Here is a 12,985-nt window from a genome sequence, read left to right as displayed (position 1 = left end):
TTCACGAAGGCCAGTCCTTGATGAAATGATCCCCGAAAAACAATAACGAGAGTTGTTCAGACATTTAGACAAGTTGGAGGGGGAGATGGGAGGAAAACACAGGTGTATGGAGTTGAGTTTATTCCCGACCGGTTTCGCCTACAGCTTGGGAACTGAAGAGGCTGTAGGCGAACCGGTTGGGAATAAACTCAACTCCATACACCTGTGTTTTCCTCTCACCTCCCAATAAAGAGAGTCTTTAATACCAAAATGGAGAAGAGTGAGGAAGCCACCAGGAAGGAGACAAAGCTAATCTTTATTGGATGATTTAGTGAATTAAGTAGAAGGAGCAACTTTGAGATTAACTCCATTAGGATAATGTAGGTACACAAGTGCATGCAATCACAGTACAATCAAATGCATGGACTCGCTTCAAGACTGTGACACTAGCAACACTCGCATGGGCTGCCAGGAAACCCATGTAGGAAGTATATTTGTAAGAAAAGAAGTGATCAAGTGCTTTAAATAAGTTAGAATAAAGGGAAACCTGGTATTCTTTTCCTCATCTAGTAATAATAAAAATGGTCGGCTTCATTTTATCGATATATAATTATTATCAGACAATAAATCATTGCACGAACGTTTGACGTTAATTTCTTTCAATCACGGAAATGCTCAGTTCAGAATGGCAGTATGAACAATGATATCATTTTCGTGATAAACAGATGTAGATGAAACGAGAGATACTGTCCTATCTCACCTGTCGATAACGAGATTTAGTCCCTCGCTTCAGTGCACGGAATGGCGGAGAAACAAACATACAGTGCTTGCGTTTAGTTTGCTTTTTTGTTTTTATGACGTCATTGTTCATCGAAATTTATTTGGACCTAAATTGAAATAGTCAAGAGGGCAGAGTTCACGTGTGCAGCACGGAGCAGATATCCCATGTGGTAATGTCGATAAAACCAGTGTGGTCCTAGGAACATGGCGAAGTAGAAATGGAAGGTGATCGTAACTTCCAATTTCAATAATTTTAACAAAAAAATGAGGGTGTAGCACGAAAGTTTGAATGCTTGTGTCTTGCAAAAAGAAAAGAAGAAAGAAAAGTAGTAATACAAAGAGAGTTCTTTACCTAAAGTAGGAAACCTCAGCCTGCGGTCCTCCAGGCCCTCACGTGCGGGCCCCCTACATTTCGTTTGTGAGTATATTAGAGATGCGGCCCGATCACTAGAGCCCGATTTCACAGTTGTTTTGTAATGTTCCTAACCAAAAGCCTTACCAACTGGCATTACCCACACCTCGATCCCATTTCACTGTTGTTTTGTATTGTTCCTAACCAAAAGCCTTACCAACTGGCATTACCCACACCTCGATCCCATTTCACAGTTGTTGTTTTCGTGGTTTCAGAAATCCTAAACCTGGTGATGATCATAAGAAAACTAGAAGGTCTCTGATTCCATAACGTTGGTATGTCAGAGCAGCGCGAAGTGTAAGCATTGATTTGTTGGCGGTGGTAGGGAAGATCGCCACTCACTGGTAAGGATCACAACAGTATAGTAATAGTAAGCGACTGTGAAATAGGCCGTAGGTCTCCGTGTAGCCAGCAGACCTCACGTTGTGGAGCGCCCTGTGGCTTCAGATCTCCCTCTGGTGTGCTTTTTCCACTAACCTCTTCATTTAATTCCGATAAACATGATCAGATTCCTCATTCATATTATTATTATTATTATTATTATTATTATTATTATTATTATTGTTCTCTTGTGATTCTAGATTTTTTTTCTTTCCCGACTGCGGCCACCGGTCCTTCTAGTCTAGCATTGTGGGACCCAGACTCAAGAGGTTAAGGAACATGATCTTTCATGTTACAGCCAAATCGATTTTAACTTGTAGTAATGTTAACTTATATAACAAAAGCTTTTGAAAATGGTTAAAGATTTATGTGTATCATGATGCCTGGTATCCCATGTTTACGAATCTTAGATACCAAGAAAGGCTATCTGGGCGAGAGACTCAAGTGTTACACGATAAAGATAAAGTACTGGAGACAATAAGGAGATTATCGAAAAAAAAAAAACATTTCCTGAAAAAAAATAACCATTAATTTCTTATTCGGCTAATTTTCAGAACACTCCTAATACATACGAGTACGTGCAAAGTGTAAGATAAAAGATTTACGAGCGGACTAAGAAAGTGAAGAGGAAATAGCGGGGAACCTGATGCTCTCACTGTGGCCTGATTAACGCTATAATTTGCAGGAATTCAAGAGAATATAGTGCAACATGGGGACGTATTCCTATATCCACAGCGAAGGAAGAAAACCGGATCAGTCGCCTCCCCACCCAACGGTGCACGGGATCTCGTCTCCGCGACCCATCGTTGTGCTGTGTCCAGCTCGCTTGCCTTCAGATAAAGGTTATTCTTACTGTCTCACCCACCTTATTGTGGCTGATGGTTGTTGTAAACTCATCTCCTCTACGTTTGTGTGTGTGTGTGTGTGTGTGTGTGTGTGTGTGTGTGTGTGTGTGTGTGTGTGTGTGTGTGTGTGTGTGTGTGTGTGTGTGTGTGTGTGCTGTGTACCGTTGGGTAGGAAATGTCATTCTTCGTGGCATGTGTCCGCCCTGGTTGAGAGGAAAAAAAAAGTTAGTGAAAATTGCAGAAAACTGACGGTCGGTTGATAAAAAAAATAAATAAATAGATAAATAAATAAAATATTATATATTTTGCACATGCGTAGTAGTGTTGCTACTCTTATTACTACTCTTATTGCCATTAAAATTTGAGTTTGATCAGTTAATTAGTTAAAAACTGGAATTTTGACTTTGCGTATGCGCAACGCTACTGCAAAGTTGGCATAAAGAACTTTATTAAAATTATAACATGACACCTCTTAACTTTCATTAAAATTGGTTGAGTAGTTTTTGAGAAATCCCATTTTCGACACCCTTCTACTTTTTGCAAGTTACCCATTGACTCCACCCAATGGAAGAGATGAAATCTATATCAAATAAGATTGATAGAGTTGTGCTATCATATGGTGCTAATTTCGTTACGATCAGCCTCGTAGTTCCGGAGATATTAGCGCTTGAATAGCGTTACGTTCGGGCCGGGCCGGGCCGCTCGAAATGAAAGTCCATCCTCCATAGTAACCTTCATTTCGCTCGTAATAATAACAATAATAACAATAATAATAATAATAATAATAATAATAATAATAATAATAATAATAATAATAATAATAACAATAATAATAATAATGATAATGATGATGATGATGATAATGATGATAATAATAGTAATAATAACGCCATCCCATCAACAACAACAGGCGTCCATCCCCTCCACCTGGCAGCCTCAAGGGGCGACGTGTACGAGGTGGCCGAGCTCCTTCGCAAGGGAGCAAACCCACACGCCAGTAACCAGCGAGGTAAGAGTGCAGCAGGACACGACGAAGGCCACTCTGTTGCTGTTACAGTGAAGGTTGACAATGAAGGATAAAAAATCTGTGCCGGACGTATCTAATCAAATGAAGTAGTAATGAGCATATCAATTTCAGGCTTCAGGGCACTGCACTTCGCTGCTGAGGGAGGCTTCGTGGAGGTGGTGAAGCTGCTCACACATTATGGAGCATGCGTGGGAGCCCCCACCAATGACGGTTTGTAATTTAGATACTGCTTCATAATTATATTAAAAGTGAAAGTAAAAAAAAATCTAAGACGCCATTGCTAACCAAAACCAATCCATGAAAATGGAAACTGAGTGGCGGCAAACTTGGAGTTATTCTCCCTTACATCACGTAACCTGATGCAACAGTTACGTGCAGCCTGACTACACTGACACTGCACTGCATTTGGCTGACGCCTATTCCATGAATGTTAAAACGAGAATCCTTGTGTTTGCCAAAACCTTCATTAAAGTTAACTGCATGCTGTGGGTGTTCTCTGCTCGGTGAGTAGTTCCGTACATGGACTATTCAGTCAAAGATCTTACCAATTCTCAGGAGTGCTTTTGGCTCTTTATTGTCTGCTTAATTATTTTCGTAATAAGCCAGTTAAGTTTTATTTTCGTGTACCTTTGATACAACAGTAACTACCATTGCACAGCACTGCAACTCAGAAAAACTTGCATGGCGTGTTCATCGCGAATGTAAATACACATGACAAGGAACTACACCAAACTTGCATTGTTTGATGCCATCCTGAGTCTCTCTCTCTCTCTCTCTCTCTCTCTCTCTCTCTCTCTCTCTCTCTCTCTCTCTCTCTCTCTCTCTCTCTCTCTCTCTCTCTCTCTCTCTCTCATTGATAACCTGCAGCAGTCACTAAGATCATTATCGAACAGGTTTGCTCGCGGTACACCTGGCAGCAAAGAATGGTCACGTGCAAATACTGGAGCAGCTACAGAAACTACACTGCGACCTAACTTCTCGAGACCATTCCCAAGCCACACCGCTCCACTACGCGGCTCAGCACGGTAAGCTGAAGGCCGTGGAGTGGATGATCAAGACTAAGGTTCCTCTCGATAGCAAGGACAATGAAGGAAAGACCGCAGCGGACCGAGCAAAAGAAAAAAGGTACCTTGAAGTGGTCAAAGTCCTCGATGTGGCCATCTCGGTGAGTGTTGAGAAACTTCAATCGAGATGGGTATTGGTATGCAATGTGTACACTCGTGGTCAACAGCCACGTAACGTAATGCATTCACTTCCACTTCGTCAATTTTTGTTTCCCTCAATATTAAGTCATTTGATCTGCCACAAATCTATTCGTAGTCACAATTTATAAGGAATAGATTGTTAGTAGATCAGAGGACGTGAGATTAAGGGAAAGCACAAGACAATGGAAAGGAGTGCGAAAGGTTACTCGACTTGTGACCATAATAATTGTATGGACATGAGAGATTTTGGCATTGAAAAAAAAAAAAAAAAAGTCGGTGTATGAGGCGAGTATTCAGTGACCAGATTCCCGTCCTGTACGCAGGAAGGGAAGCACCCACTTAATTCTTTGATAATATTGTGTTTCGTTTTTCTTCATATTTGAGGTTCATTATTCACTGATGTATCAAATATTATTACTTTATTATTTTTACATGTATAAGGACAGCCTAAGGTGCTAGCACTCCCAGCGGCTTCTGAAATAAATTTATTTTGGGGGGGATATGCTGGGAAATGCTGTACTTTTCTTGTTTTTTCTGTGTAAGAGGAGTGGCGGCCAGGTCATCAAAATGTTAGAAAAAAAAGTCCACTTGAGTGCCAATCACAAGCGAGGTCGGAAAGAATCATTGCAAATTGAAGAAAATGTAACTTGAAAGCTCCCTATTGAAAGAGTTCAAGTCATAGGAAGGAGGAAATACAGAAGCAGGAAAGGAATTCCAGAGCTTACCAGAAAAAAGGGATGAATGATTGACAGTAATGGTTATCTCTTCTATTAGAGAGGTGGACAAAACAGGAATGAAAGAAGGCAGAAAGTCTTGTGCAGCGAGGTCACGGGAGAAGGGGAGGCATCCAGTTAGCAAGATTAGAGGAGCAGCTGGCGTGAAAATAGCGGTAGAAGATAGCAAGAGATGCAACATTACGGCGATAAGAGAGGCTGAAGACAGTCACTTAGAGGAGAGGAGTTGATAAGATGAAATGGTTTTGATTCCACCCTGTCTAGAAGAACGGTATGAGTGGAACCCCCTCCCCACACATGTGAAGCATACTCCACACATAGACGGATAAGACTTCTGTACAGAGTTAACAGCTAGAAGGTGAGAAAAACCAGCGGAAACGACTCATAACGTCTAACTTCATAGAAGCTGTTTCAGCCGGTGATGAGACGAGAAGTTTCCAGTTAACATTATAAGCAAAGGACAGACCGAGGATGTTCAGTGTAGAAGAGGGGAGCAGTTGAGTGTCATTGAAGAAGAGGAGATAGTTATCTGGAAGGTTGTGTCGAGTTGATAAATGGAGGAATTGAGTTTTTAAGGCATTGAACAATACTAAGCTTGCTCTCCCCCAATCAAAAATTTCTGGGAGATCAGAAGTCAAGCGTTTTGTAGCTTCCCTGCGTGAGCTGTTGGGCGTCTATGAAAAGACGTAGAAAATTGCAGGGTGGTATTATCAACACAGGAATGGATAGAACAAGAAGTTTGGCTTAGAAAATCATTCATGAATAATAGGAAGAGAGTGGGTGACTGGACAGAACCCTGAACAACACCACTGTTAATAGACTTAGAAGAACAGTGACCATATACCACGACAACAATAGAATGGTCAGAAAGGAAACTTGAGATGAAGTTTTAGAGAGAAGGATAGAAGCCGTAGGAGGATAGTTTGGAAATCAAAGCTTTGTGCCAGGCTCTATCAAAAGCTTTTGATATGCATAAGGCAACAGCGAAAGTTTCATCAAAATCCCTAAATGAGGATGACCAAGACTCAGCTAACTCACTTTCAACTGTGTTAATGCACTTTAGCATGGTGATGAAAAGCACTTGATTTGTACAAACATTACCCACTTTGGTAGCAAGTCTGTGTTACTAAGTTTTGTGGTACAGTCGGCTGCAGTAAAACCTGTGCCAGTCCTGCTCCAGATATTCAGTAGCGACGTGTGTCACCTCCTACTTAACGAAGGCTGTTGCTTTCCTGTAATTGGTTAAACCCCCTCTAAACTAAGTCTTGAGCCCCCAACTTGACCTGCCCCACCTGGCCCATATCTCGTCCATTCCCAAGATCTGTGTGTCCCTATCCTCACCCCACTCACCACCACCATCACCAGCCTCTCTGTTCCTCTTCCCTCCCTACCGATAAATTTTCCTCCTCCTCCTCCTACTTCTCTCTTTTCCCTAAAACCAGAGATTTAACCAATTACAGGAAAACAACAACCTTCGCCAAGTAGGAGGTGACACACGTCGATACTGAATATCTGGAGCAGGACTGGCATAGGTCTTTCTGTACGTGTCATGGGGTGCTGGCCTGCCTACATTTGACTACAAGAGGTGTTGAATTCGGAAAAGAAAAAGGTTAAGAAATGCTGCATTAAAATGATAAGTTTCAGACAATTTGGACAGTAAGATACAATAAGATGACGAACTGAAGGAATATTTGAGCAGTAAACTACACGAGCATGATAAGTTTGAGGAATACTTAAGTAATAAGTTTAGAAAGGTAGATATTAATTATGGATTGATATTATTACTCTCTTTTTGCACCATCAGAAACAAACGAAGAAACCACCATTTACCATCCCCCGGCCCACTCCCATATCAGCAGTCTTTGGGAGTGATGTAACGCCTCCTCCACAACAAGCGCCATCGCCAGTCAATTATCGTCGGTCTGTTACCTCTCAGCATGCCTCTTCAACCAGCCAACAGCATATTCTCTCACCAACACTAATATCTCAAACACGAACGCCTCCAATAATCTATTCTATACTTAAAGACACTGAGTCCACTCGTATTCCTTCACCAGAACAGATTGAATCCACTCCTGTCCCTTCACCTGAACAGACTGACTCCATTCCTATTCCTTCCCCACCACCTCTTTTCCCATCTTACATTCCTCCCCTCACTGACTCAACCGTGCCAACTCTCTATACAGAAGAAAAAAAGAAGCAAAAAAAGGAGAACAAAAAGGTAACTATTTTTCCTTTTTTTTTTTTTTCCATATTCAAGTCAAAGTCCACACCTGAAAAAATTGTCATCAATACCACACACAGAGTAATAACAGATAATTGGTTTAATAAAACGATTTGCTCTATGCATGGGAGGCTTTCCAAGCTCTGTCACTACGCGGGGCCACTGCACTGCTCCACTAGCCTGAAAAGAGACCGTAACTTTCCTACTTACCAAATAATTTACGTTTCAATTTACCAAACAAACAATACGTGATGCCCTGCCGAGCACAGATTCAAGTATAATTTATTCATTTACCAACCAAGTTTTGCCTTTTCTTCCTTTCTTTTTTTTCTTTATAATAATCTGAAGATATACATAAGCCTACCCTAATGCACTTACTAGTAATACAGTCATAGTTAAATTTGAAATATTGCATTACGTATGATATTTCACCTTTCTGCATTTTGTCCAGAAACGTATGGGAGCTCTGTTGAAGAGCTCCCTTGTCTACTGTACATGCTACAAGAGAAATGAAATCTTGGAGACTGAGTTGAGAGAGACGCACACGGATAATGGCATGGTAACTATTTCTTCATTATCATTATTATTATTATCATTATTATTATTATTAATATTATTATTATTATTATTATTATTATTATTATTATTATTATTATTATTATTATTATTATTATTATTATTACTATCATTATTATCATTATTATTATTATTAGTGTCACCGACTTTAAATGTAGGGAAACTGTTCTTTTAGATAATTCTATTCAAGCTTCGAGAGTGCACATTATAGAGATATGAAAATACTGGTGTTTTTTCATGTTGTTGTTGACCTTGACAACGACAATAAATTATTGACACGTTATCGTCGCTGAGTGTTTTTTTTTTTTTTTTTTTTTTTGAGACTGATAATGGGGGACTTCCTAAGTTCTCTGTACTGCGTCACTGGCCTGGAGAGAGTCCCTAATTATCTTGCCTCTACTACGCTGGTGCAAGAATCTCTGCGTCAGAGTATCACACAAACTTATGTAGTCAATAAACTTCGCAGCAAAAATTTAGGAGACGTGAAAAAATAACCATAGTTGTATTTTCTTGAAAATCAAGCCTTGCTTTTGTTTAAAATCTTACAACAAATAAGTCTCTCTCTCTCTCTCTCTCTCTCTCTCTCTCTCTCTCTCTCTCTCTCTCTCTCTCTCTCTCTCTCTCTCTGTGTGTGTGTGTGTGTGTGTGTGTGTGTGTGTGTGTGTGTGTGTATTTTTAAAAAGAAAATAGCCCAAAATGAGTTCCGCCTGTCCTCTTAAAATGTTTGACTTACATTGAAGTCTTAGAAGATCAGTCATTTTTAACGCGTCAGTAGACGAGTATCTTGTGACGTAAAGTCCATGTAATGAAATGCATTGTGCATGAAGGCACAATGCAACTGAGGCCAAGCACAGTCCTCGTCCGCAGATCAGCGTACTCATTATAGTTTATATTGTGTACCGCGCCGCCACGATTTCTATCTTTTCATCATCTCTCGTCCTCCCTCACTCTTCCCCTATCCCACATCTTCCAAGACCTCACCCCACGATCACTGCGCCGCTTGTGTCTGTCCCCTGCCCCTCACTGCCCATGGTGTACTGAAAGTGGAGATTGCATCCAACTAACCTCGTTTTGGGAGGCCGATCAGACATACATCTCCCCTCCTCGTCGTCATCTCCAGTGTGGCGGCTGGTGGCAGAAACAAGCCCAAGAACGTCTTCTACCCTGAAGTCACGAAATTTACTGCAATTATGTTTTCTAATCTAGTGAGAAAAAGACATACTAAAAATTCGTACGGTTCTAAGACTTTAGTATAAGTTTAACTTCTTTTAAAGGCATGGGAGGCCAGTTTTTGGGTTATGATTTTGTATAAGAGTAAAAACTTTGCTGTGTTCCATGGTATTGAATAATATGGCTTGGTTTTCAGGAAAATACAACAATTATGGTTTTCTCTTACACTTTTGCTATGAACTTCATTGACATAATTTGTGTGCTGATAATTTGACGAATAGCCTCTTGAACGGCATAGGAAAGTCAAGGTAACCAGGGGCTCTTTTCAATCTAATGGCGCAGCGACCTGTGAAAAACTTTATGTCTGCATAGAAGTCCCCCATTATGTGAAGCAGAAAGACGCACTAACTAGGGCAGGGTGTTTTGCAGATTACTGACAGTCGCATAATTGGCATCGGTAGTGAAAAACATCCTATTACCGAGTTACCTCTTGATGGATTCCCCCGGGTGAGTAATATTTCTTGGCCTCCTTTGTTGTTTACCGTTTTCCATCTGACGCATACTGTTGTTCTATTTGTTATTTGTTCCTTGAATATCTGCATCATCCCTTCATCAATATCTGAAGTCTTACAATTACCTTTTTACTGGATATGCATACCAATAATGTACAAACGCGAGGCAATGAGACTACAGAAAATATAACACTGGCGAGCCTTTTCAAACGCCTTCCTCAGTATTTGCATTCTTACAATCGACTTTTTTTTTATTGGATATGCTTACTAATGATGTATAAATCTAATCTGTTTTCTGTAGTTCATTATGTTAAATTGATATCCTATGTCCTACATATGACTTACTTTTTTTCTTTTTTTTTCTTTTTTCGTATTCATTTGTCAGCAGGAGAGCTCAATCATGGAACTGCAGGTGCGGCCAGCGGTGCAACCGTGCCCAAATGGACCTAGTGTATATCCCTGTCACTCCAATCCGCGCGGCCGAGTTCTCATCCTGAACAACAAATCCTTCACAGGTGATCAATATCCCTGCAGGTCTGGATCAGAATGTGACACTGTCAATCTGGAAAGAGTCTACCATCAGATGGGGTACGAGGTGGTTACTCGCTATGATCTTTCCCGAGCAGCCACGTTAGAGTTTTTCAGCAAAGAGAGCCAAAATTCGAAGCTGTCCCACGTTTCCTCTCTGTTTGTGTTTGTCATGAGTCATGGAGACGGCCCCCGTACATTCATAACACACGACACGGACACCGTAACCATTGACGAGGTAATGAATTTCTTCCTTAGCAATAACTGCCATTTTTTAAGTGGAAAGCCTAAGATCTTTTTCAGCCACTTTTGTCGGGGGGAAGACGAAGAGATTCGACCTACGCTTTTCCCGGAAGCCAAAAGGGAAGCCTACAGAGACATGCTTTGTATCTTTTCGTCCACGTCAGGTTTTCAAGCGTACAGGCACCCCACCTTGGGTACACCGTCAGTCCGTGCCTTTTGCAAGGCATTGGCAGATCACGCACACTGCAAGATGCTGTTTGAATTGATCAGGGAATTTCAGACGCTTTTCGAGAAAATGGAAGGAGCATCGTCTCCAGAAGTTCAAAACCTAAGTTTTTCAAAAGACTTGTTTCTTAACCCAATAGGCACAAGATTATAAATCCTGCGCGATAGTAAGGATGTTGTCAAGGAAGTTTAGAATTCACGTCTAGAGGCATGCATGGTTGTGGTGTTTTGTCTTTAAAATTTGCCATACGCTTCTTTATTTTGTATTGAAAGTGTGAAGATGTAACTAAATCAGTAGCATTAAATATACATTGTATAATCAAGACACCTTCCAGTGATATAAAGAACAAATTGTAATGATTATTCAGTTAACTTACCTTCCACGTGCATCCAATCTTTGAGATGGAGAACCACTGTTAATGCTTTAATCGTCAAAATGTGCATGTCTCTTTGCAATAACAGCTGCAATATTACAAGAACTGGCGGAGGAACAAATGAGAAAATCGAGAGTGAATGAGACCAAGAATAAATTAATTAATTCCGTGAGGTTGGTAGATGTTGGAAGGATGAATATAGTTTTGAATGGTAAGTTGTTTGAGGAGTTTGGAGTGCTTCATGCACCTGTGGTCGCATGTTGTTATAGACAGATAAATAGATGTAGAGATGACGTTCAGAATTAATTAAGCAGTAATGTGTGGTGGGGGTGGGAGAGGAATGAATAGGGTGTTAGGGAGCAGATCGTTTGGAGTGAATGCAAGGAAGAAAATTGCATGAAGAGATGGTGATGCCGAAACATAGAACACAGAGAGGAGAGAAGAAGGATTCCAATGTAATGAAGATGAGAAACATTAATTTTGTTGAGTGACATGTATGCGTCAAGTTAGAAACGTAATGTGAAGGAAAAATTATCCTGAACGAAAACTGGCTGAAAGATTGTTTATTGTGTCTGGACGTGTAGTGAGGATGAAGGAAAAGCACTAGCGAAAAAAAAATAACTAGACCGGATACGAGGAGTCTGAGGTTTGGGGGGAGAGACGAATAACGGGATGGATAGACAGCAACGGGAGTGTTAGATGAAAGAGTGATGTCTGTGGAGCAAGGAAGAATGGCGCCGCGTGATAGTAATGTACAGGGAACAGTTTAAGTGTATATTATGGCAGAAGGCAGGGCGTCGTTCGCCGGACGAGGGGCGCACACACACACACACACACACACACAAACACACACACACACACACACACACACACACACACACACACTCACAGGTCGCTTTATGACATATGATTATGAACAGTGCGCGTCGGACTGCTGTGTTAACAACGTGGCTCCATTGTGACATTGTCCGACACTGACTTGATGGCTGCATGTGTAGTGTTTGGTGGCCAGATCCTTGTTTTAGCTTCTTGCTGCACCTTTTATGTTGTGACATCATGGAAATGTAGAAAAATAATAATAATGAAAACAATAATAATCTGGTCTGTATTTTTAAATTCTAAATTGATTTTATCTGCTAGAATAATTTCATTCAATGCTTGATTTATTTTAGTTTCTTGCCAGTCTTTTGTCTTGTGTGTGACATCACTGACATGAACATGAATACGTTGTATAGAACTGTTAACAAGTGTTTTGCTGCTAATTCTGCATTCTAAAGAAATTTTGTGAAGGTAAAATTGCATCATTTTACTCCGCTTTATTCACTTTGTATTGCAACCTATTTCCTGTGTTGTGTCGCATCATTGACATGAGGATAAAAATACTGCACCTAAGTAATAATGATGATGTTAATAATAATAACAATAATGATAATAATAATAATAATAATAATAATAATAATAATAATAATAATAATAATAATAATAATAATAATAATGAGTGACGCTCCAGCGACAGGCCACACTGGATGGATGAAAATTTCATAAAAGTGCAAACATTTGTGTCTTTTTCTTTTCTTCTGTTATTTATTATTGGGTGTTGTTGTTGTTGCTGTTGTTATTACTTTTTATTATTATTATTATTATCATTATCATTATTATTATTATTATTATTATTATTATTATTATTATTATTATTATTATTATTACTATTATCATTATTATTATTATTATTATAACTAGTAGTAGTAGTAGTAGTAATAGAAGTAGTAG

At 39.9% G+C, this 12,985-nt stretch overlaps 1 protein-coding gene across 5 annotated transcripts; it reads left to right on the top strand.

The window, feature by feature from the left end:
- The first annotated feature begins 758 nt into the window (after window positions 1–758).
- On the top strand, window positions 759–12,314 carry LOC135105999 (uncharacterized). 5 transcript variants are annotated; one of them, XM_064014748.1, is made up of 10 exons: window positions 759–1,177; window positions 1,387–1,515; window positions 2,238–2,394; window positions 3,308–3,406; window positions 3,536–3,634; window positions 4,318–4,589; window positions 7,168–7,584; window positions 8,039–8,146; window positions 9,763–9,840; window positions 10,231–12,314. In XM_064014748.1, the coding sequence occupies exons 3-10, from the start codon at window positions 2,262–2,264 to the stop codon at window positions 10,993–10,995; spliced, it is 1,971 nt and encodes a 656-aa protein (XP_063870818.1). In that variant the 5' UTR covers window positions 759–1,177; window positions 1,387–1,515; window positions 2,238–2,261; the 3' UTR covers window positions 10,996–12,314. The 5 variants fall into 5 exon arrangements, with proteins under 5 accessions (XP_063870818.1, XP_063870819.1, XP_063870821.1 ...); XM_064014749.1 differs by lacking the exon at window positions 1,387–1,515 and having other exon boundaries at window positions 759–984; XM_064014751.1 differs by lacking the exon at window positions 1,387–1,515 and having other exon boundaries at window positions 10,234–12,314.
- Window positions 12,315–12,985: the final 671 nt, after the last annotated feature.

The sequence above is a fragment of the Scylla paramamosain genome, chromosome 12 (genome assembly GCF_035594125.1).
Source record: "Scylla paramamosain isolate STU-SP2022 chromosome 12, ASM3559412v1, whole genome shotgun sequence".
NCBI lineage: Eukaryota > Metazoa > Arthropoda > Malacostraca > Decapoda > Portunidae > Scylla > Scylla paramamosain.
This window is presented reverse-complemented; position numbering and strand designations above follow the sequence as displayed.